We start from the raw sequence: 23,888 nt of genomic DNA, 5'->3' as shown, positions 1-23,888 counted from the left end.
TTCTCACAGAGATAAAAGGACGGTACAAAAAAAAATAATTGCAAACGTGCTGCTGCAGCAAGCCCAACGCAGCCCCGGGATTGGGTAGCTCTGCGGAGATGGGCCTTTCTGGCCCCTTACTATAGAAATCATCATTAATGTTTAATACCCGCAGCAAGAGAGTGGCTTTGTGGGCTGTGGGCTGCGAGATTGGTGCTGTCTTCTTGCCTGATATTTATGGAGCTTCGGGGCTCAGGTGACATTTCCAATCCACTCGCTGTGGCTCTCTGCAGCTGATTCCTTAAAGGCAGGCCACCACGTTGTTTTCCTCATCTGCTCCATACCTCTGATCTCCATGCTTGGTAAATTAGTTTTCAGACAAATAAAAAAAATATTTTGATAGTAAATTCTTGTTTAGAATATCCCCTTGGGGAGAGAGCAATCAGCCTCGAAACCCGGGGCAGGCTATATCAGTTTAACCGCAGTTTGAGCATTGCGGGCTGGTCTGTCATGGTTTCCTGTCTCTTCGCTACTGAATATTTTCTATTTTCCTTTTGATTTCGCTCTGTCGTTTATTCTTTCCTTCAAGACCCTGCTGTCAGGAGAAAACTATTTTTCACAGGTTATTGATATCAAGTAGCCACTATGTGTCGGGCCTGTCGTCTTGGTTGTTTTCCTCTGGCTTCTGTAAAAAAAAGCATTTGAATTCATAAGCAGGGAGTCAGCACAGGCAGTCTCTACACGTTCGGGAACCAAGACCTTTGTGACGCTTCTATAACATGAGATTTGTACAAATACAGAATGAAACCTCTTCCTTCCTGACACAAGAGTGGTTTAGAACCATCCAAAGCCAACTACACGGTCTCTTATTATTTTTAAGGGGATATTGGTCATATCCACTTAGCTCTACCTGTAATTTAATAAACCAAACCAAAACCAGGCCCGGTGTAAGCATAGGCTTTCGCCATTTCAGAGACTGTTGCTCTCAGATATCTAGAAGGCAGATGAAGGCAGCTGGAGGGGAGAGGGCTTGTTCAGAGATCCACGGAAGACAGCGGTTTACGTCCTAGTGCATGAAAACCATAGGCAGTAAAAGAGGCGAGAGATGGCGAGGAATCAATGGGCGAGATAAATGGCACAGCAGAAAAGAAAGTAGTATGCATGCCCCATCGACTTCCCATGTCTGTTAAGGCTGCCGATGGCATGGGCTGCACTCTAATGCAGAAGTGCATGAAATCGGGTGACTTGCCGGTAGCATGCATTCCACAGTGCGGCTCCTGGCACCAGCCGGCCCTGCTGCTCACCACCGGACCAAGAATGGATATGCCAGAGACTCCTCTACACACATCACTGTCCTCAGTCCGAAGAATGGTGTTTTCATTTGCTTGCTTCTGTTGTGGTAAGACGCCATGACCAAGGGCAAATGAGGGAGGAAAGGGTTAATTTCACTTCCTCTTCCAGGTCCATCACTGCCTATCACTGCCGGAAGTCAAGGGAGGAACTCAAGCAGAGAGGGAAACTGGAAGCAAGAACCAACTGAAGCAGAGGTCACAGAAGAATGCAGCTTACTGGCTCGATCGTTGTGGCTTCCGGAACCCGCTTTCTTTTTTTTTTTTTTTTTTTTTTTTTTTTGGTTTTTCGAGACAGGGTTTCTCTGTAGCTTTGGAGCCTGTCCTGGAACTCCCTTGGTAGACCAGGCTGGCCTTGAACTCACAGAGATCTGCCTGTCTCTGCCTCCCAAGTGCTGGGATTACGGGAGTGTGCCACCACCGCCCGGCCAGAAGCCGCTTTCTAATAGCTCCCAGGACCACCAACCCAGAGGCGGCACCTCAATCATAACAATGTACCACATGTGGGCTTACCCAGAAAACAATCAGGTGGGGACTTTTTCTCAACTGAGGTTCTCTCTTCCAAAATGCCTCCCAGTTGTGGCACGTTGACTTAAAACGAGCCAGCAGGGACGTCCAGAGGTCAGCTGGTGGGGAGGTGGGCACACCGGCCTTCTGAAAAGATACTGACGATAAGAGTACTTCATTTAAAATGTTGATTCAGATCTTACAACATGCAGTTTCTAAAGGGGGTTTGTTTGTTGTTGGCTTGATTTTCTTCTTTTCCTTTAACCACAAAATCAATCCAGAGGGGGAAAAACTCTTGCCTGTGTTTTTAAATTGCCCATTGAAGTTTAGGTAGAGAAAAAAAAACCAAAAACAATCGGCTGAAGTAATTACCTAATGAATTCATGGAGAAAACAGCAGCCACAATAACAATTGACATAGAATTATAGAACAAAAGAGATATTTTTGTTGCTTTTTTTTCTTTTTTGGTTGTTTGTTTTGAGACAGTTTTGCTTTATATCTCAGGTTGGCCTTGAAATCAATGATCCTGTGTCAGTCTCCAGAGCATGGGGACCGGTTGGTGTGTGCCATCTTGCCTAGCAAAGGGAGCATTTTAAAGAGGCACATGACCAACAGAACAGAGACAGAATGGAATAAAGTAGGTGGAATAGGTGGTAGAGTGTGCCTGCCAAGGTGGACCACCACACAGCATAAGGACCATGCTGAGAAGGAGCAACTGAAGGCAAACAGGAAAGGCTCTGCCTCTCTGTCTTCCTAAGAGCAAGGCTGGCACACTTGATGAATCTTCCTTCTCCTCTCTGCCAGGAGGGAAAGACATCAACACCCCCAGAAACTGCCCTCCACGTTCCTCAGCCCAGCAGAGGCCCTGGAGGAACAGGAATGGCTAGACAAACCCAAGCCATCTAGCTTTCTGCTTTATTGGACTTCTGTAGACAGAAGTCTCCATCTCCCCCATCTTCCCCATCTCCCCAAGTCCCACGGTACCACTTTCTCTCCACCCACTGGGTCCCTGCTCCCTAGTTCCTGCATCCACTTATGAAATAATTAATCGGAAGCTTATTATCAGTTACAATGGCTTGGTCAATGTCTTCGGCTTATTACTGGCTAGCTCTAACTATAAATTAACCCATTTCTGTTAGTTTATATTTTACCACAAGGCTCATGGCTTGTTACCTCACATCTCACTTCATGGCTTCTCACTGACTGACAAAGGGATGATGGTGAGGGGGCCATGGGAGGACTTATTACTGTGCAGCATTCTGTATTGTGCATTTAATCAGGCAGGAATATTCTCTGTTCACAGAATTTAAAGTACATAAGACTGAACCTGAAACACAACCTTTAAGACAGGCTGCCTGGAGTTCTCACATTCTGAGTTTGTGTGGGTGCCATTTAACTGATGTGTTCTTATTTTGGGTCCTTCTCTGGCTCTCATCCCTCTCCCAGTAAGGTCAGCGGCTTTCTGGGGGTAGACAGAAAATTATTCTCATAAACTGGTGACAGTTTCAGAGAGTGAAAGTGTTCTGACCTCAGTAACAGCTTTTCCTGGAACGAGAGAATTGATCATGATGAGGCTCAATTCAGACTCAAATCAGTCACTGAAGGCTCTTTTCTGGGCCAGCGGCAGAAGACAGCAACACTTGCTAAGGGTAGGGGCTTGTGTTCTCTTTCTGTTGTAAGGGAGATTTGTCATTTAGGAAGGAGATAAATGTATTTATTGGGATTTATTTCTTATAGATATTTTAATTTTCAATTTTTTATAATGGAGGAAAAATGCAATGACTGGTCAGCTTACATTACAATAAACCTTTAGCGCCTCCATGGAAGTTTCTAAGGACCAATTTCTGCCAGTTTCTACCAGACTAGCCATCACTCCATGGCCCCACACTCCTTCTCCCCAACCTTTACAGCTTTGTCCATGTTTTAAAACAAATACTGTTTTTCAAATCAATTTTTTAAACTTAGCCTATGCCTTAGTTAGGATTTCTATTGCAGCGAAGAGACAGCGTGGCCACAGCAACTCTTATAAAGGAAAACATTTAATCGAGGTGGCAGATTACAGTTGCAGAGGTTCAGTCCATTATCATCATGATGCAGAGCAGGGCGGTGTGCAGGCAGATGTGGTGCTGGAGAAGGAACTCAGAGTCCCACGTCTTGTAGGCAACAGGAAGTCAGCTGTGACACCGGGAGTAGCTTGAGCATAGGAGAACTCAAAGCCCACCCCTGCAGTGACACACTTCCTCCAACAAGGCCACACCTCCTAAAAGTGCCACTTCTTTTGGGGGCCATTTTCTTTCAGACCAACACAGCATACCAAACAGTACATCTAATTATGACATTTTCATACATATTCATACATATGTGTCTATGTACTTCATTTTAATTCACCTACCTTCTCCATACTCCTGCCCATTCCAGTTGCTTCATTCTCTTCTCACAAACAGGCCTTTAGCTTCTAAACTGAGTCAGTAATAGTTTCTTCCTATCCCCTTAAGATATTTCTCCCCTTTCACAATCCTTTTTCTAGTTTCATCTCTCTCTCTCTCTCTCTCTCTCTCTCTCTCTCTCTCTCTCTCTCTCTCACACACACACACACACACACACACACACACACTTCCATGCATGAGGGGAAACATGAGTTATTTCTCTTCCTGAGTCTGACTTACTTTGCTTAACACAATGGTTTCCAGCCCCTGAGAAGTCTCGACTTCGTTGTTCTTTACGGGCGCATGAAACTCGTGTGCATTTTCTTTACCCGTTCATCTGTGGATGGAGACCTAGGCAGACTCTGCTTCCTGGCTCCTGTGACTTGTGCAGCAATAAACATAGACATGCAAGAGCCTCCATGGTGTGCTGACTTAGAGTCCTTTTGACTACACCCAAGAGTGGACAGCTGGTCTACTTTTAGATTTTTGGGAACCTCCATACTGATAGCCACAGAGGCTGTACAAATTCCAATTGCCACCAGCAGACCTTAAGGTTCCTCTTTCCCCACATCCTCACTACCATCAGCTGTCATTTATTTTGTTGATAACTGTCATTCTGATGGAGTGAGATGAATTCTAATGTCAGTTTTAATTAGCATTTGTCTGCTGGCTAAGGATTTAACAGCATTGTTTTGAAAAGTATACACTCTTCATGCCTCCTTTGAAAATAATCTGTCTTGCTACTAATATGTTGTCCCCACATAGTTCCTGTCGAGCATCCACCTACTGTGTGCTAAATTTGCCTATTGAGTGACTTCCCTTCTTTGCCAACACTGATCTAGCCAGTCATCAGGTTGTTCTCGGGGATAATTCTTTAGTCTTTTTATTTTTTAAGAGAAATATACTCACAGGGCGATACATAAAGGAATCGGTGTGCCTCAGTAGCAGAAAACCCAAGTCAGTTGGTCTGAACAACCAAGCAAATGTATTAACGAGCTTAAAGAGAAACAGTCTCAACCCTAAGCCGAGGTTGTGTGACCTCACATCAGGAGCATCCCCTCTGCCTTTGCCTGACTTGGTGTCTGTATTATATCAGGTTTTCACTGCGCAGGCTTTGGAGAGCAAGAACAGCTGTAGCGGGACCCCCTTAGATCCAGACCATTTTAGTTATTATGCTGGGAAATGACACACCGACAATGATCATGCACCGTTAGCCTTACACACACCAAAACTAAATTGTGTGCTCCTTATCACACAATCTCCATTCCTGTGTTCGGGACGATGAGCAAGCCCTTCTGTCTCTATGGCCAGAGTGGTGGTGATGGCAAAAAAGAAGCCCAGAAGACACACTATAACTCTGCTTTCATGGTGCATCCCTCTTCTTCATGAAGACTAGTAATCAAAATAAGTACCACAGACAAGTCTGAAATTTCGCTCTCGTTCCCTCTCTCTATCCTTCTCTATCCTTCTCTCTCTCTCTCTCTCTCTCTCTCTCTCTCTCTCTCTCTCTCTGTGTGTGTGTGTGTGTGTGTGTGTGTATGTGTGTGTGTGTGTGTGTGTGTGTGTGTCCCTCTCATTTTTCTTTTCTGGAAACCTCATTTCACACTCACCATTCAAAATAAAACCTAATAATCATATATCGCATATATTAAAAGAAAGATTACCCTGTACCATCCAAATGAACTCAGGTAGCTTTAAGTGTATATCAGTGTAAAAGCACAATCCTCACCTTAATGGAAATAATAGAGAATTCTTTATGGAGCCAAATGCGGTGATCATGGCCCAAGAACACGGAAGCAGTTCTCCTCAAATACATGGCATTGTTGTAGAAGTGTTTGCATGAGCCTTTACTCCTTACAGAACAAAGACAGACATAACCCAAAGTGCTTACAACATATATCGGCAGGGATAGCATGCAAGTGGGTTTCGACAAAGTGGGAGAAATCTTTGCAGTAGATTTCACATGTCTTCTAATGACACTCTTAGCATTTGATCAGTGAAAGCTGATCCAAGGATTCAGTCACACAGGATGTTAGGTCATACATTGGGGTTTGGGCAGTGGGAAGCTTTCAGGGGAACTGAAATCACAGACGATAATTTAGCTCTGCTCTGGATCTCAAAGTCTAAGAACAGGACCTTGTAGAATCTTTATCATGAGTATAGCTGCTCTCTCTGCCCCCCCCCCTCCTCTCCTCTCCTCTCCTCTCCTCTTCTCTTCTCTTCTTTCCTCTTCACTCCCCTTCACCCCTCACCCTCTGCCTTCTTCTGTCCCTCCCCCCTCTCATTTTTCTCTTCCAGAAACTTCAGTTCACACTCCCCATATCAAAGTGCTGACAATCATGAATTACACAATTCCCATGCACAACTGTTGAATTAATCATTGTGATCAAAGGGATGAAAGTTTTGCCTGAGCTCCACGATCCATCCCTGAAACTCAGGTGAAATCCAGCTCCCAGAGTCCACAAAGATGATCCCCTTCCAAAAGTAAGGATTCTTAGGCCAAAGGAATGGTTGGCAAATGTATTTAGTCAGGGTTCCCTAGAGAAACAGAATCAATAAAATTAATATGTAGCAAAGGCAATTTTTCAGAGTGTGTTGTTACCCAGTAGAGTCTGGGAGTTCAACAATGGCTATACACCACAGAGGTCAAGGATACAGGAAATGCTCGGCCCAGAACGCTGAATATCTCAACACTCAACAGTCCAACCCGGCAATGAATGATTCATGGAGAGGTTCTGGACTTCAGTCTACGTGGCAAATCGGAAGAGGCTGGTTCTGCTATCAGAAAAGACCTCAACAGTGGTAGCAACAGGGTGGGTGAACTCTCCAGCAAGAGAAGGCAGGCAAACAAAGAATAAAGTTCCTTCCTTCTGTCTCCCTTTTATCTGGGGTGCCGCTGAAAGGCATTGCCTACATTTAGAACAAGTTTTCCCACTTCCAATAATTTAGTCAAGAATTCCTCACAGGAGTGCCAAGGCTTGCCTTTCAGCTGATCGCAGTTCCGGTCAAGCTGACAACCAAGACTAACAATCAACACAGGAACAAAGTAGCATCTGACATAATGCAGATCATATTCAATAATAATTACATCAAAATTCTTGGCAATCTAATAATTACTTATACTTCTCTTTAAAAGAAAATTTATGCAACACTTTGTCTGTAGATCTGAACTCTTCCTTGGCCAATTTGTTTCTTCAAGCTAATGTAAAGAACATTGAATTATAAAAACCTGAGTTACAGAAACCAAATTTTCCACTATGGCCCCGCTATTTAGTGATTGCATGGTTGCACCATCTTCTTGGTCACATGCATAAGATAATTAGTAACTCTTAGTGTGTTCTATTAGATAGGGTGGATGTCCACAGAGGCAAAGTGCTCCAGAAATAGCCCCTCCCCTTTGGGAGACAGGATACAGGCTGCTAAGAAATGGTTGTGGTTCTTATGTGGCACATATTAACTGCATATTCTTTTATCAAAATTAAAGGCAAATACTATAATGATGTTTTACTTGCTGCTTTGTAGCCTAAAACTAAGCGCGTATTTTGCTGTTAATTAGGCATTCTATCAAAAAGACTTACATTCTCTTCAAAACTGAGGTCGGGAGTGATTGAGAGACGGCTTTATCATTAGTAAGATGGGGAGATCTGCAAATATGGAAATATATTAACCGATAACATGTTCTTACATAGCTACGCCACTTTCCTGGAGGTCATGTGTCACATCTGCACATAATGGTACTGAATAGCACCTACTCCTTGCTATTTTATAGATATTGTTTAATGAGTGATAAATAAGTGCGAAATAACTTGTCATTCATGTATACATAATTGTCTATTTTTTTTTTATTGAGAAAAGGAAAAAAACAAGTTTCCGCCTCCTCCCAGCCTCCCATTTCCCTCCCCCTCCTCCCACCAACCTAGATGCCCTTCAATGGAAGAATGGATGAAGAAAGTGTGGAATATATACATATTAGAGTACTACGCGGCAGTAAAAAACAATGACTTCTCGAATTTTGCATGCAAGTGGATGGAAATAGAAAACACTATACTGAGTGAGGTAACCCAGACCCAAAAAGATGAACATGGGATGTACTCACTCATAACTGGTTTCTAGCCATAAATAAAGGTCACGGAGTCTACAATTGGTGAACCTAAAGAAGCTAAGTAAGAAGGTGAACCCAAGGAAAAACATAATTGTCTATTTAAACTTTATCAAAGTGTTGGACTAATGTGAATTCATTTTAATTGCTACTTGTAAATTGGTGTGTATGTACCTTAAAGTTCCCATATTCCCTTTGTGGCAGACACGACAGCAACGTTTCCTGAAGCTCCAGTCAAGGTATAAATGGATGTTGAAATCCAAGAAAAAAAAGTCACACTCACAGATTGGTTTGTTCTGAAATCTGCAATGAATCATCAGTGTACAAAATTTTATCTACCCATCCCCCACCTGCCTGGATATTACCAATGAAAAGTCCTCCTTGGGTCTAACCCCAGGAGAGTAAAATGTGAACATCAGAGCAAACAGTTTCAGTGCCGGTTGTATAGAAGACCCATCACCTTGAGAATTTCGCTTCCCACCTGAACGAGAAACAGACAAGGCAGCCTTCTCGTCGCTGTGGCAACCGCACCACCAAGGCTGGAGAGCAAATGTGCCTGAGCGGGTCGCGTGCCCCTCCGGCTTTGTGGATGCTGTGAATGCGAAGACGGCTCAGATTATCAAATTGGTGGATTCATCTGGTGGGGAAGATTGGAGCTGTGATCGCGCCACAAAGACAGGGCTGCTTTGTGTCTAACAAGAGCAGGAAAACACCCCTTTGTTGAAGCAGACGGGCTTTAATGACCAACCTCACAGCGAGGCAAATAGCAGCAACACAGTATCAAACACTTCCATTCTGTTTTAAATTCTAAGGAACAAGGTTGCTGCTCTTGGATTAGTAAACCACCACATCAATCTGCAGTGAAGTTTACAAATTTAAAATGAAGACAGAAAAGCTTTCAGAATACAGCCCCAGAAATGTTAGGCCGTACTGGGGACTATTGATGAGACAGACGTTTGTTGAATATTAGAAGCCACGTGAACAAACATGGTGTTGGTAAAGGAACAGGTTTTTCATTTATTTTTCTCTTTGTTATGTTTGTTTAAATTTTTTACCTTTAAAAATATTCATAGGGCAAGAATAGGGGACGTGAAGCAAATTGGAAAGAGACCGATCTTCGTCAGCAGACTGGTACATCAGGAATTCTCAGATTATTGCTCAGGAGGGCAAAGCGGGTGCTTGCAGTCTCCCTGAAGCTACTGGGGACGGAAGCCTCATGCATATGCATGTGTCTGAGAGACCAAGAGGTCCCCCACTGAGCATCCCCCCCTCCTGCCCCAGAATCTTTCTGCAGAATGCTTTCTCTGTGGCATTTTCCAGTCTGTCTGGCAGAAGGCACAGCAGCTTGTGGCAAGTCTTCCAGAAAAAGCCTTTAAAACGAGGCTCAGTGTGACACAGGATCAAGCCTGAGGACCCCGAGTATGGTGACGACTTTTTAGAGACAACATCAAATGTCTGATCTGTGAAAGGAAGGATTAATGAATAAAAAGAAAGAATAAGTGGACTTCATGAAAGTTTAAAACTTTCTGCTCTGTGAAAGCTACCATCAAGAGACTGAGAAGACAGGCTGAAAACTCCAAGAAAATACCTGTCAAAGGCAAGTGTGAGAAAGAACGGTTATCCAAAATACACAAGGAAGACTCTCATTCATGTGTGCACATGTAAGCTTGCATCTGCCCATGGACCCTAGAGATCCGCCCTAGGACAACTCGGAAGCCATTCGCCTTGTTCTAATGAGACGGGGTTTTTCATTTGAAATTAAGGCTCCTCAGCTTGCCTGGGTGCACAAAGTGCACTCGGTTGGTTGCCACTGACCCCAGAGACCTGCCTATCTCTGTCTCTCCTGTGTCGTGATTACAAGAGCCCACAACCATGGCAGGCTTGTGACGTGGATGCTGGTGTCCAAACTCAGGTCCTCATTTTAACAGCTTTAGTCAACAAGATATGCAGATGATAAATGGACATATAAAAGGTTAGTACATGCCCCATCATTAAGAAACTACAAATTTAAACCCCCATGAGGCATCACTGCATATCACATGGTGTTCTATCACAGCAATAGAAAAGTAAGACTTGAACTTGTGGTACAATAGGTATGGTTCTTCATTTCTGAATATAATTTTATTATATATACAATATTATTAAGTAGAATGTTTTAAGGTATATGCAGAACTTAGAGATATTGTGTATCCCTGTATCCCTGCAAGTGTGTGCGTACGCACATCCGTGTGTGTGTGTGTGTGTGTGTGTGTCACGTGCGTATACATGCATGCCCAAGTTTACTCATGTGTACTGAGGTGGGGATGAGAAAAGGAACTCTAAAAATAGATATTATCTTTATAACAGCAGGTTCACCATGTATCTATGTAGAAGGAGTCTTCAGTTTAGCCAGTATAGGGGAGGTTCAGAGTAAATCTATTCCTGTGTTCCTTTGCTCTCAATCTCCCCAAACTTTGCAGTTACTTAATGACTGACTAATTGAAACTTCCCCTCCCAGATGGTTCATGTGGGGTGGGTCAAAGACTGAGTTGTCAAAAGATTCACTACCCAGAGGCAATATGCAAATCCAGAGCTCATGCAAGGAAAGTTAAAGTCACAGGGAATAATTCAAGTGATAATCGTCCTCAACTTTGCCAATGTTTGAAGACCAATCAGAGTCTCCAAAATGAGGAAATTACTAATGAGTGAACAACAGAGGTCTCGACTATAACTTTCAGAAATGTGAATTTATTTGTACCAACTGTGCTGTAATCAAAGCGCGCATACCATAGTCTTTCAAAGGAATGACTCTCTCTTTCTGCAATAATAAAGGAATTTAAAATAAAAATCAGCGTTGGCAGAAAAAGAAAAAAATAAATATTAGAGTGTTTAGACTGTTCTGCTAATTTTTTTAAATATAGCTTTGTCAGTAAGCATCTCATTCTCTTTCCTCAACTCCCTGTCTTCTGCCCTCCATCTGCCCACGGTTTCTGGGTGATTTCCATTCCTTGTTAGCTCCAGATTAACCCTGTTAGCTTACTTTGCAAAATAAAATGCAAAAAAATGTATGTGTATAGTGATATAATGGGGGGTGAAGGGAGAAAGAGAAATAAATTTAATGCATGCTATAGAGGGATGTTCAAATCAACAGTAGAGGAAGGATTTATTATTCAGTAAAAAAAAAACCTTTAATTGCGTAGCTACAGATCTGGACATTGTCCTTATTTAATAACATAAAATATAAATAAGTATATTACAAGATAATTAAAACTATAACCTTTGAAGCTGGAGAGATGGCTCAACCATTGAGAACACTGGCTGCTCTTCCATATAACCTGAGCTCAATAGCCAGTCCATGACAGCCCACAACTGTTTGGAACTCCAATTCCAGGGGAATGCCCTGTTCTGACCTCAGTGAGCACTAAGAACACAGATGGCAAAACAACAGCAACAACCAAAACACCCTATAAACCTTAAAACTACATTTAAAAAATAGTGACAGTAAATATAGAACAATTTTATCACCACTTGGAGTTGGCGAATGCCTTTTTAAAAAGCCAAAAGAAAAAAAGAGGAAAAGAAGAAAACCTCCCAAATTGAATGTTCAAGAGATTTAAACTGTTTGAAAAAGACTTTACAACAAAAGCTCAGTAGTAGAAAGGGAAAACATCCAAGTACTGGCAACATTTTCAAAAGACAGAGCATTGCCGTTTAACATCTATAAAAAGTAACTATTTCAAAATTTATATTAAAAAAGACTAACTACCCAATAGAAATATAAGAATAGACTATACAGGAATGGTTGGTAGAAGAAATACAAGTGGCTAGTAAGTGTATTTGAAAAGATGCGTGGTCACTGAACAGTATATTAAATACTGAAAAATATGACAGTATGGTTGGTGAACACTAATCGCATTGATGGCATCACTGCCAAAAGTCAACCACAGCGAGGAAAGATTTGATACCTTATGCAGTGGCATAAAGAAGTAACATGTGTAAGTATGTTTCGATGGAACGCATGTTACTCAATGGAACTCCAAACTGTTGAGAAGGGGCAGCCCCATTCCCAGCCCCTCCTCTCCTTTACCCACCTTCCGTTCTAGAAGGGCAGCTGGCTGGAGGGACAGTGCTAGGCTTCTACGGTGACTTCCAGAGTGTGGGGACCAGCAGCTGGGATTTTGACAACTACGGATGCTATAGATGCAGGCAGCAAGATGGCGGACTATCACATGGAAGTGTAGATGTGGTGGCTTATGTCGCTTCCTTTGGGAAGCTTCAAAGCTTCAGAGCGTGGGCTGACTGGCTTCTTAGAGGTAAACACTGACCATAGAAGCTTCACTCGTGCGTGTGAAGGAGTGTGAGGAAGTGATGCATTCCTTCTGGGGGAAGTTTTGGGTAGCCACATACCCTGAACTGGAATTTAAATTATATTAACCCAGATTCCTAACAGTGAGGCAGTCTCTCTCTTTCCTCTTGAAAAGACAGGGAGGGACATTATGAATGTGGTTTTTAAGCGTGTACGTACTCACATAAACTTGCCATAACACTGATTTATCCTAGCACTTCCCATAAGAAACAGTTTTATATTTCAACAAGTAAACATATATACCCACAGACTGAGAAATGGCTGCTTGTTTCTACTCTGCCACACAAATGATCATCCCTTTGCATGGACTGAATCATCTTGGTCTATTTGAACTGGGAGGCAATTGGTAAACAGTGTAAATCTGTACTGTTCTGAAGGCCAAGAAATCAAAGACGGAGGTGTCTGGTAAAAGCCGCCTTCCCGTATGTGGTACCTTATATTTGCAACCTAGAAGAATGGAAAGGCAAACAAAAAACTCAGCTACTCAGCTTACTCTCAAGGGTTCCAGCCTCAGGATCTAATCACATTCCAAAGAGCCCATCTCTTACACAGTCATAAAAGGAGAAGGGTCCAAAGGGTCCGAAGGGTCCAAAGGGTCCAAAGGGTCCAAAGGGTCCAAAGGATCCAAAGGGTCCGAAGGGTCCAAAGGGTCACCCATTGCAGCTCCATCTCTCCTGGCGACTGAAGAGGCTGTACTGTGCTCTCCTCAGAAAACCGCTCATAAACTCCTGACTTGATCACTGTCTTTCTTTATTATTTTTTAGAACATTCTAAAACTCTTGTGTATATTAATAATTTATCTCCTTAGATGTCTGTGAACCGTGCCTGTTGCCCTCAGAGGCAAGGAGAGACCATCAGATCCCCTCGAACTGTAGTTACAGATGCCTGTGAGCCACCATGGGGTTACTAGGAGTAGAGTCTGGGTCCTCTGTGAGGACAATCAGTGCTCTTAATCACTAAGCCATCTGTCTCCAGTCCCCATTATCTTTATTTTTTAGTGCTATTTGATAAAGCATATATACTGCTAATAACATTCATTTGATCTGTAAGTCTAATTACTGTTGGACTCTAGAATCCAATCACCGAGGAGGAGGAGCCCCCCCCAACCATTTCTTACCACCACAGCTGACGTAATAGCATGAGGATTTTATTAATTCTGTCATGACAGGGTCTTCCGGCCTTCAGGAGGCCAGAAGACCCCAAATCGCTGGTACAGGCTATTTTTAAAGCAATAAGCCACAGAAGGAAGGGGGTTGTTCTTTTACTATTGTGGTTGGCTTATTCAAAAAGGCTATTACCAATAATTGGCTGGAGAGTGGTTACCAGATCAGATGAGGTAAAGGGAAACTTCTGAGGGTCACTTTGCCCCTTTCCCAGGGACTAAGTCAAAACATCAGTAACTGAGTCAACACCTAAGGGAGATGGAAAGTTCCCAACAACTCAGTACATGTATGTATAGCTATTATGTCCTTGGTTCCCAGGGGAGGAGGGGATGTACTGAGAGGGTTCAGAAATGGCTTCAGAATTGTCTTAAAGTTTTTACACTACCAGGTCTACCAAGGTGGGAGGCACCCCTTTGCTTCCTTTTTTCAAGCCTTGTTTTTCAAGAACATTCAACTTCCTGTTCCCTAGCCATGTTTTATCGCCCTCTAAGTTTATAACTCGGGGCTGTGTTATCATTTCTATTTCAGTGTTAGGCATCTGCTTTGTTTTCTTGTTGGGAAAAGAAAATGGAATTCTCTGGCAACCTTTCTGCAACTGGTGACTTCTGCGGCCTCAAAGTCAATGCATCACACATTTTACCAAACCACTGTGACTGTATCATGATGAAAATGTTTTCACAATCGAACCTCAGTGTGTTTAGTTGTATATTTTTTCTTACATAAACACGTATTTTATCCATTAATTACCACCTTTGTTTACTGATTGGATACTTCTATTTTTATACAAGTATTTGTAAAACACATACAGGGAAACACAAGAGACATGGATTCAACTCAATTAAAAAAGCTAATCCCCTCAGGCCAATTCCCTTCTCAGTTCACAGACTGTCTATGCTGTGGGACAATGGTCTGTGCCCTGTCACTTGTATTTTAAATAAACGCTAATTGGCCAGTAGTCAGACAGGAAGTATAGGTGGGACAACCAGGCACGAAGTAAGGAGAACAGGAGAATTCTGGGAAGTGGAAAGATTCAGTTTGCAGTCATCACCCAGACAGAGAGGAAGCCAGACACAGAGCAAGCAAGATGTGGCTGCCTCACCAAAAAAGGTACCAAGCCACGTGGCTAACAAAGACAAAAATTATGGGCTAATATAAGTTACAAGAGTTAATAAGAAGCCTGAGCTAATAGACCAACCAGTTTATAAATAATGTAGAGCTCTGTGTGTTTCTTTGGGACTTAATGGCTGTGAGACCGGGTGGGACAGAAACCTCAGTCAGCATGTTTATTCCTGTAACTTACTTTCATGTTTTGCTTTGCATTCAATTGTTTATCTTAAAAAATAAAATATAGTTTAGCCTGTTTGTGTGTATCTACAGTTTAGCTGACAATGCTAAACTGCTTTAAAATACAGCTATATGGATTTCCTTTGCCATCAAAAGGCTATATCTTTCCAGTACTAAACAGCTTTCCAGATATTTTATATTAACCACCCTCCTCTTTCTCTCTCCCCTTTCTCCCTCCTCCTCTCTTTCACAGAGAAAGAAAGAGAGACAGAGAGACATAGAGAGAGAGAGAAACAGATAGAGAGAATAAACTGTGTTATTCTCTGTGTGTAACATGGTATCTCTGTGGCAATAATTCATTCTTGTTGAGCCATCAAAAGGATTGAGCTCTTGCTACATATTTAATGGGCTTTTAAAACTTTTTCTTTCCTTTCTGAATTTATTGTTTATGATTTTTGCTTGGTTTTCTTTGTATTCTCTGTTTCATTCTCACTAACGTTCTGCATGAATTTTTCCTGTATCCTTATTAGCCATACCTGCGTGGTTTGTCCACTGTGTGTCTTGTATTTTGCTTTTGTCATAGCATCTTTGAGTAAACTATTGTTATAATACATTTTTTTCTTTTATGGTTGGTGCTTTTTTTTTACATTTTCTTTCAGGATTAAGAAAGATATTGCTGGGGCTGGAGAAGTAGCTCAGTGGTTAAGAGCACTGACTGGTCTTCTGGAGGACTCAGGTTCTATTCCCAGCACCCACATGGCAACTCATAATGGCCTATAACTCCAGTTTCAGGAGATTAAACTCCTTCACGCAGACATCCATGCAGGCAAAACATGAATACACATGAAATAAAAGTAAACTACAAAAAAATGAATATTTCTCTGCTTTGAAATTCTAAATGCATTCACCTTTCACTCCTCGGAAGACTGCTGTGCCTTCCACCTACAAATATAACATTATAATTCACTTTTGAGCATGAAGTCATTTTAGTTCCTTATTTAGATGCCAACTGTACTAATAGGTTTTGTTTAAAAGGCCATTTCTTCCCCATAGCTTTTCAGAACAATTTTTCTTATGTTTAAAATCCATACACCTTTAGATGTGGTGTTGATGCAGTTAATCTACTTTATCACTGTCTTTGGAATGCTTCAAGCACCATCGCAGTCAGTTAATATTTTTATCTTTATAGTTTGATAGTAATATTCATTCCACATTAATTGACGTGCTTTAGCTGACATGGCTACTCTTCCATATATATATATATATATATATATATATATATATATATATATATATATGACTTGTGTACAAAAGGTAATACGGGAAAGAAACTTGATTCTAAACAAGGAAACTAAGCATGTGGCCAGTGTGACTATCATAGCAATGCCAATTTTATTATTTAAATCACTATAATATCCCTGAAGGCTTAAAGCAAAAATTATAGCCACGCCGAGTATTTTCTTGCAGAGAGCACTGCGAAGATAGTGGAAAATGAGAAGATTAACACAGAAAGCCATCAAAAGAGTAAGGGGATCTACAGACTTGGCTGACTCCTTCCCACCTGGATTAGTTGTGCCCACCTTATGAAGGGGCTTGCTGAGTTTGCACAGGGGGAAAATAATTAAGAATTATGGGATTGTCAGCATATATGGAAGTAAAATATATGCCACTCCATAAAAATTAGAAAAGGAGAAAAACGTATAATTTTATGCTTATTATACTACATGTTAACTCAGTGACATTGAAATGAAGACAACGGTAAGGAAAGCTCGGCACTGTATGGCTCAATGTGGCCACTGAAATAAAATGAAAATGTATTTAGTTATCCAAGAGTGAGAATTAGATGTCAACCAAAACATCGCTGAGAGTCCATCTCACCCTAATCACAATGGCTACCAAAATAAAACAAACAGCAATGAAAAGCCAGCTAGGGTGTGGACTAAAAGCAAGCTATGTACCTGGCGGGTAAGCATGCAAATTATCCCAGCCACTATGAAAATCAGCGTAGTGACTCCTCCAAAAACTAAACATAGGACGAACACATGATCAAGCTAGCCCACTCCTGGGTTATATCCAAAAGAAATAAAGTCAGCATAGGTAAATGATCTTTATATATCCATTTATTCCAGCATAATTTATGATATCTGAGCTTTGAAGTATTCCTCAGTGTTCATCTATAGATAAACAGATATGAGAAATATTGTATAGATAGGTATATAAAGATAGATATATAGAGAGATGATAGATGGACACACAGAGACAGACAACAGACAGACAGAGAGATATAATTAAAAACACACACAGAGAAAGTGAACCATTATAACAAAATGAAGTGTTGCCATGGTGCCATTTGTGGGGAAATGGGATAGATGAGAAATCACGTAGAGTAAAATAACCAAGGCATAGAAAGCCAAGCCTATTTTCTCTCAAACAGGTATGATGCATGATTAATAAAAGCTCAGGGTCAGAAATTGAGGTTCACCCTGAAAATCCAAAAAGCAAAGCAGCCATCCACTGGCTCTCACCTCAACCTGTCTGAAAGGCTGATTCTGCCTACAGGACTCTCAGGAGGAGACTGTGTCTGAGAGCTGTTTCCTACCATTTTATAATCCTCTCTCGGGCTTAGATTAAAGGCGTGCACCCCCCCCCCCCGTCGTTAAAAGCACGCACCGCCCAGTTTCTATGGCAACTATATGGCTGCAGAATTAAAGGTGTGTGTCATTATGGCTACTGAGATTAAAGGTGTGTGTTACCATAATCTGGTCTGGAAGGCTGACCAGTGGGACTGTCTTAGTCTCAGCTCTTCAGCAGGCAGTCTTTATTTATTAAAATACCATTGAAATTCCACTACACAGGCCAGCTAAAATAAAAGTTAAAAACAGCCTGAGTTGGAAGCGGTCGATGAGTTACTAGAGAAAGGTAAAGCGACCGGGAGTTAATCAGGAGGATTGATGTAGTCAAAGCATCTACATGTCACAGTGCATGATAAATAGACACTGTTCGTTATAACACTAAAAATGAAACGCAGTAGCCATGTGCAATGTGTCGGTGTGCTGAATCATCCTTGGATCCTGCTCACATTTCCCTGCACCTGACTCTGATGAAGAGCAGGCAAATGCAGCGTCTGGAAATAGACACAGGTGTCCACGACCTGGGAGTGATTTCCAAGCCAGTGGGGGTTACCAGTTGTCCACATTCCCACTCCCGGTAAACACGGCCTCGCGGGTGGCTGGGCTTTTGCATGAATCCAGGAAGAGGTTTCGGGCAAGTCATTTGGCTGAAGATGCTGCTTTCTCTGTGGCTGCACCCCCGGGCTTGACCGTGAGAGCCAGTCTAAGCGAATCCTCCCCAGAGAGGATGACTTTCTCACCTACAGTCATCTTCGTGGTCATCTTCTGTGTGCAGTCTCTAGCTGCCATGCTGCAAAATGGCTTCATGGTTGCTGTGCTGGGCAGGGAGTGGGTACGGAGCCAGGCACTCCCTGCAGGTGACATGATTGTGGCCTGGCTAGCTGCCTTCAGGGTCTGTCTGCATGGACTTGCGACCCTAAACAACTTCCTGAACTTCATGTTCTGGAGCAAAAATGACTATTTTGGGACCCTCTGGGACTTCACCAACACCGTCACTTGCTGGCTTACCGCCTGGCTTGCCATCTTCTACTGTGTGAAGATCTCTTCTTTTTCCCACCCTGTCTTCTTCTGGATGAAATGGAGAATTTCTCGGTCAGTGCCCAGGCTGCTGCTGGGATCCTTGATCCTTGGCGGCCTGTCAGCCATCTCCACAGTCACTGGAAATACAATTACCTTTCAGATGATGGCCCGTGAAAACTGCACATCCAATTATAGAGTAAGGAAGTTCTTTCGGTATTATCATCGCTATCATACAATACTGATGAGCGGCACTCCGTTCTTCCTGTTCCTGCTGTCCACCATCTTACTGATGTTCTCACTCTACTGGCATCTGGAACAGATGAGGCACCACAGATCCAGACCTCATGATCACAGCACGCAGGCTCACACCACGGCTCTCAAGTCCCTTGCCTTCTTCCTCATCTTCTATACATCCTATGTCCTGTTCCTATCAATCTCTACCGCCCATGTCATAACTATCTACAGTTCCTGGCGCTGGGCCTGGGAAGTGATCACCTACACAGGCATCTCCCTGCATTCCACCATTCTGATGCTCAGCAGCCCCAAGATGAGAAGGGCCCTCAAGATGAAGTTCTCCAGCCTCTGTGTTGCTGGCTCCTAAGACAGGAAGGGCCCTGGATAAAGAGTGGCTCCACCCTCCAGTTACCAGTATCAACAAACTGTTCTCTAAGGAATAGCACCTTTCACAGCAGGAATTCACAGGGTCTCAATGCTCTCCCTGTTTATTCAACCCCACCTCTTCCACGCTTTGCTATTTCTTTTCCCACATTTCTCTGTTTCTCTTGCTGCTCCTATTCGTTCTCTGGTATGGGTCACATTGGCCTCACCTGACATCCTCATTGCTTATGGGTCTCTCTCTCACAGTCTCTAAACAATATTCTTTGAGAATTTAAAGTATTGGTCTACCCTTATTTATGAATAACTGTGACCAATGTCAGTTGAGTCTCTGAGCAAACTAAAATCTGGCAATAGATTCCTCAACGCTGTTGTTCTGGGACACTCAGCCAAGCTCCTCACTCCCGTTTTGGTTTCAGATCAGTCTCTATGGTACAGCTTCTGGCCACTGTCCCATGAGACCTTGCCTTCTACCCCATGTTCTTTTGCCACCAGAGAACAGGCACTTCCCAGCTCCTTCATCCTTGTTACTCCCTACTTTGCTTTTCCTGTCAGTCAATGCCGTTTCTTTTTTGTTATGCATCACTTAGGACTAAATTCCATCAAGGAATTATACCAAGCTGCGGACACATGTCAGTTTTGCCTCATTATGGATCCTATCAATGGCTTTGTGTGTGTGCTTAAGTTGAATTAAATGGGGTTGTATGATATGCGAATGTCAAATTTGGTCCAGCAGAAGACAGATGAAAGCAAAGGAAATCCTCAACAATTCTTCATTTTAATAACCCTGCTCTTCTTATCTGTCCACCCTGGAAGAGGCACCTACATGCTGTTGCCTAGGCTTGTCGTCGCCAGACTGGAATTTGTGCCCGGTGGTCCACTGGAAGAAGAAAATATATATATGTAGGAGTCTCTATTCCTATATGATTTTATCTTCTCCTATAAATTTCCAGTTTTCTGTGTATTTGTAGTTTATATAATATATCAAAGTGAGATATGTGTATAATTAATAATAAATATGAACATGATAATGTCTTGGACATCCAGGCTGCTATAAAAGAAAGAAGAACATTAGAATTATCATGCTCTTATTAACCTATTTTTCAAAACAAGGAACATGACCAAAGGAAGTCAGTTTCCTGTCACAATATCATAAGGGACCAATATGTCAAAGAATGGGATCTTAGATGTATGTACTTAATAAAAGTTTCAAAACATCACAGAGTGGATAGACTAATGGGGGGGTGAAATTACGGTCAGCCATTAACACTCTTTCCTCGAGAACTGGTTTTACAAGTAAGCCAGAATCCGTAATGAAACAGAAGGGTGGAATACTTCAGTCGGCCAGCCAGATTTAACTCACACCTATGGAAAAAGCTCTTCCAACCTCAGAATGCATCCATTTGCTCTGTATATGTGAAATACTTTTCAAAATGGATCCTCTTCTGGCTTCAAAACAAATCTCAATAAGATTAAGAGTCTGTTTTCTAGTCACAATAGGATGAAAGTAGGGATCTAAAAAAGAAAAATACCGGGAAAATGATTGGAGGCTTAGATTTTAGGTAACATGATCAGGAGAGTCAAAACGGAATCTAGAAAATGTAGGCTGAATGAAAACGAAAAGGAAGCATTTTCGAGTGTGTGGGATGCTACGACCGTGAGATGGTACTGGAATTAACCAACACTAAGTATGCGTGTTCAAAGAAAGGGCTCAAATCAGATTCACCTCAGCAAAGTGGCAATAGGGGAGCAATAGAAAGGCAGAAACATCAGGAAAAAAATGCAATTAACAAAAGCCAAAGTGAAACTAACGAAGCAGAGTGCTGAAAAACAGCAGACAAGATAAATGAACCAAAATTGGTAAGATTGATTATTCTTTAGATGCATTGACGGGTGGTAGGGGGCAAACTGTCCACTGCAAGCATGGGAGAGGTAAAATCTCTTCATTTCAGAAATAGTAAAAACAAAACAAAAGACTATTTGGACAACTTCACACAAGTAAGTTGAACGCTGACAGAAACACATTGGCAGTACTGCCTCAGGTTCCCTTCAAGCTGGTTTCTGCAGATTGTAGTCCTCTATTCAAATCAGGACTGACAGCAATGTGAGGCCTTTGCAGGGCTGTGGTTCTGGAAACTCCCCTCAGCAGTAACCCTGGGATTATCACCTCTCTTTTATGCTGAGTCTCATGTTCCCTGGGCCTCATTATTTGACAATTTTGTTGGTTTTTCTTTCCTTAATTTTCTGTCGTGGTAAAACCCAGTCTTTCACTTCCAAATCATCAGACGTGGTGGCAAGTGCCTATCTAACCGGCTCCCACCTACTCTTTTAAAATGGTGTTTGAGAGTATGTTTTGTTTTGTTGAGAAATTATATATCTGGATGTACTTTATTTTCCTTTCAAACTTGATATATAAGTTTCCTAGGTACTTACGTAGAGCTTTTATTGTCGGCTCCCGTCCTAACCCCCAACACACCAAGGCATTTCTAAATCACCTGCCTCTGATTGGCTATAAGCTATCATTCTTCCAAGTATGTTTTGATATATCTTCCTGAAGACATTATGGTTTCATCATGTTTTTCCATATACTCTTATTTTTGTAGGATTATGAATAAAGAGGAAATGGAAAGTATAATTACCAACAGAAGCACAATTAATAAAAATTCAGAGAAAGGCATTGGGACTCAACCTGAAGGTCAGAAAAGCAAAACAGCCAGCCACTGGCTCTTACCACTACCTCAGTCCAAAATGGTGATCCTGCCTCCAGGTATCCCAGAATGAGACTGTGACTGAGAGTTGTTCCCTCCCATTTTATAATCCTCTCTATTTCTGGGATTAAAGGCATGCACCACTGTGAGTAAAGGCATGCACCACCCAGTTTCTATGGCAACTAGTGTGGCTACTGGGATTAAAGGTGTATGTTACCACTGCCTGGTCTGCAAAGCTGACCAGTGGGGGCTGTTTTACTCTCTGATCTTCAGGCAAGCTTTATTTATTAAAATACAATGAAATGTCACTATATTTCTCCTTTTTGTCTAAAATAAAAAAAGGCTATAACTAATACAAGAAAAGCTATATACAATAACTACAATAACTATATATAATATATACAGGCAATAAATAAATCAACAATGTCTAGTACATTTGATTTGACAAATCCAGAAAAAATATTCCATAACTATCCTATGTTGGTGAGTCCAAAGTCTTGTACCTAATATGCTTTCTATCATAACTATCCAGTCTTCAACTCCCTCAGAGACCCAAGAAGGAAATAATATTAACTGAGTAAGCAGGAAGGAGAAGAAAGACACTTCCAAAAAAATGTGAGTAATGACAGAAACAGCCGGCTCCCTGGGCTGTCATCCAAAGTTTCTCTGCAATGTTGAGATATCCATCTTTGGCCCACAGGCCTAACATATCCAACAGACTTTTCTGTGAAGCAGGATATTTTGTACCCTGCTTCTCTAATTAGGACAGCATATGTCAGCAGTTGAGGCAGGGACATTTTCTTGCCCAGTGGCTTACTCTTGCCACAAAGTAAGTTAACTCCATGTGGAGTTTCTTTGATGTCCATTATCTTCTCTGAAGTAGATTGGTGCTGCCAGTCACAGACCTATGTCTCATTGTCATAACAAAGAAAGAAGAACCTAGGTTTTTAAAACATTTTAAATGCCACATTTTGTAGATCTCTGAAGTGTTTGAAGGTGACCTATCTATATAAAATATATCTTTGTTTGATCTTGAAAACATATCTAATGTAACTATAAGTTCAATTATACTAGGTGATTAACTACTAACCTATATTTCCTTATTATTTTAAACAGTTGGTAATAATTAAGTCTTAGAAATTTGCATTGCATTGTTAAATGAGCTGTATAGGTACAACTTGAACAAGATTAGAAATGTATGCACAGTATATTTTAACAAAAATAATCTCAAATTTGTATCAATATACAAAATTTATATCAATATACAAAATATGTATACAATATACAAAAGTCCATTCGAATGTAAAATATTTAAAACTACTTGCTGCTTTTTAAAAGTAGATTCAATAATCTACCTTTTATCTTATTATATATATATATATATATCTTTGCTTTTTTCTTTTCAGAGTAGATTCAATAATCTACCCTTTTATCCTAGAATATCTATATCCCCTTTTTTCTTTTCAAAACAAGAACCTTGATTCTAATTTCCTTTGTTTAGCTTTTTCCTGATAACTATCCATAATAACTTGTAACCAACACACTAAACAAAGACAAACATCCATAATCCATTTTTTGGGAATGTGGACGTGGTTTTCTAGGCTACTTCCTACTGATTGGCAGTGCTGATAATTTTATCTGTGAGACTTATTCACATTTTCACATATAGCCATAATTTGATTTTTCACTGTTTTATAACATTATAAATTTTATTGTGATATATCTTTTCTAATTCCTTTCTTTTTTTTTTTTTAACTTATTTG

General features: G+C 41.4%; 1 protein-coding gene across 1 annotated transcript; it reads left to right on the top strand.

Moving 5' to 3' along the window:
* The first annotated feature begins 18,509 nt into the window (after nt 1-18,509).
* Nucleotides 18,510-19,403, top strand: LOC142856760 (taste receptor type 2 member 134-like). The gene has a single exon (XM_075984413.1). The coding sequence runs from the start codon at nt 18,510-18,512 to the stop codon at nt 19,401-19,403; it is 894 nt and encodes a 297-aa protein (XP_075840528.1).
* The last annotated feature ends 4,485 nt before the right edge of the window (nt 19,404-23,888 follow it).

The sequence above is a fragment of the Microtus pennsylvanicus genome, chromosome 9 (genome assembly GCF_037038515.1).
Source record: "Microtus pennsylvanicus isolate mMicPen1 chromosome 9, mMicPen1.hap1, whole genome shotgun sequence".
Taxonomy (NCBI): domain Eukaryota; kingdom Metazoa; phylum Chordata; class Mammalia; order Rodentia; family Cricetidae; genus Microtus; species Microtus pennsylvanicus.
The sequence above is the reverse complement of the archived record's forward strand: the minus strand, read 5'-3'. Positions and strand labels throughout refer to the sequence as shown.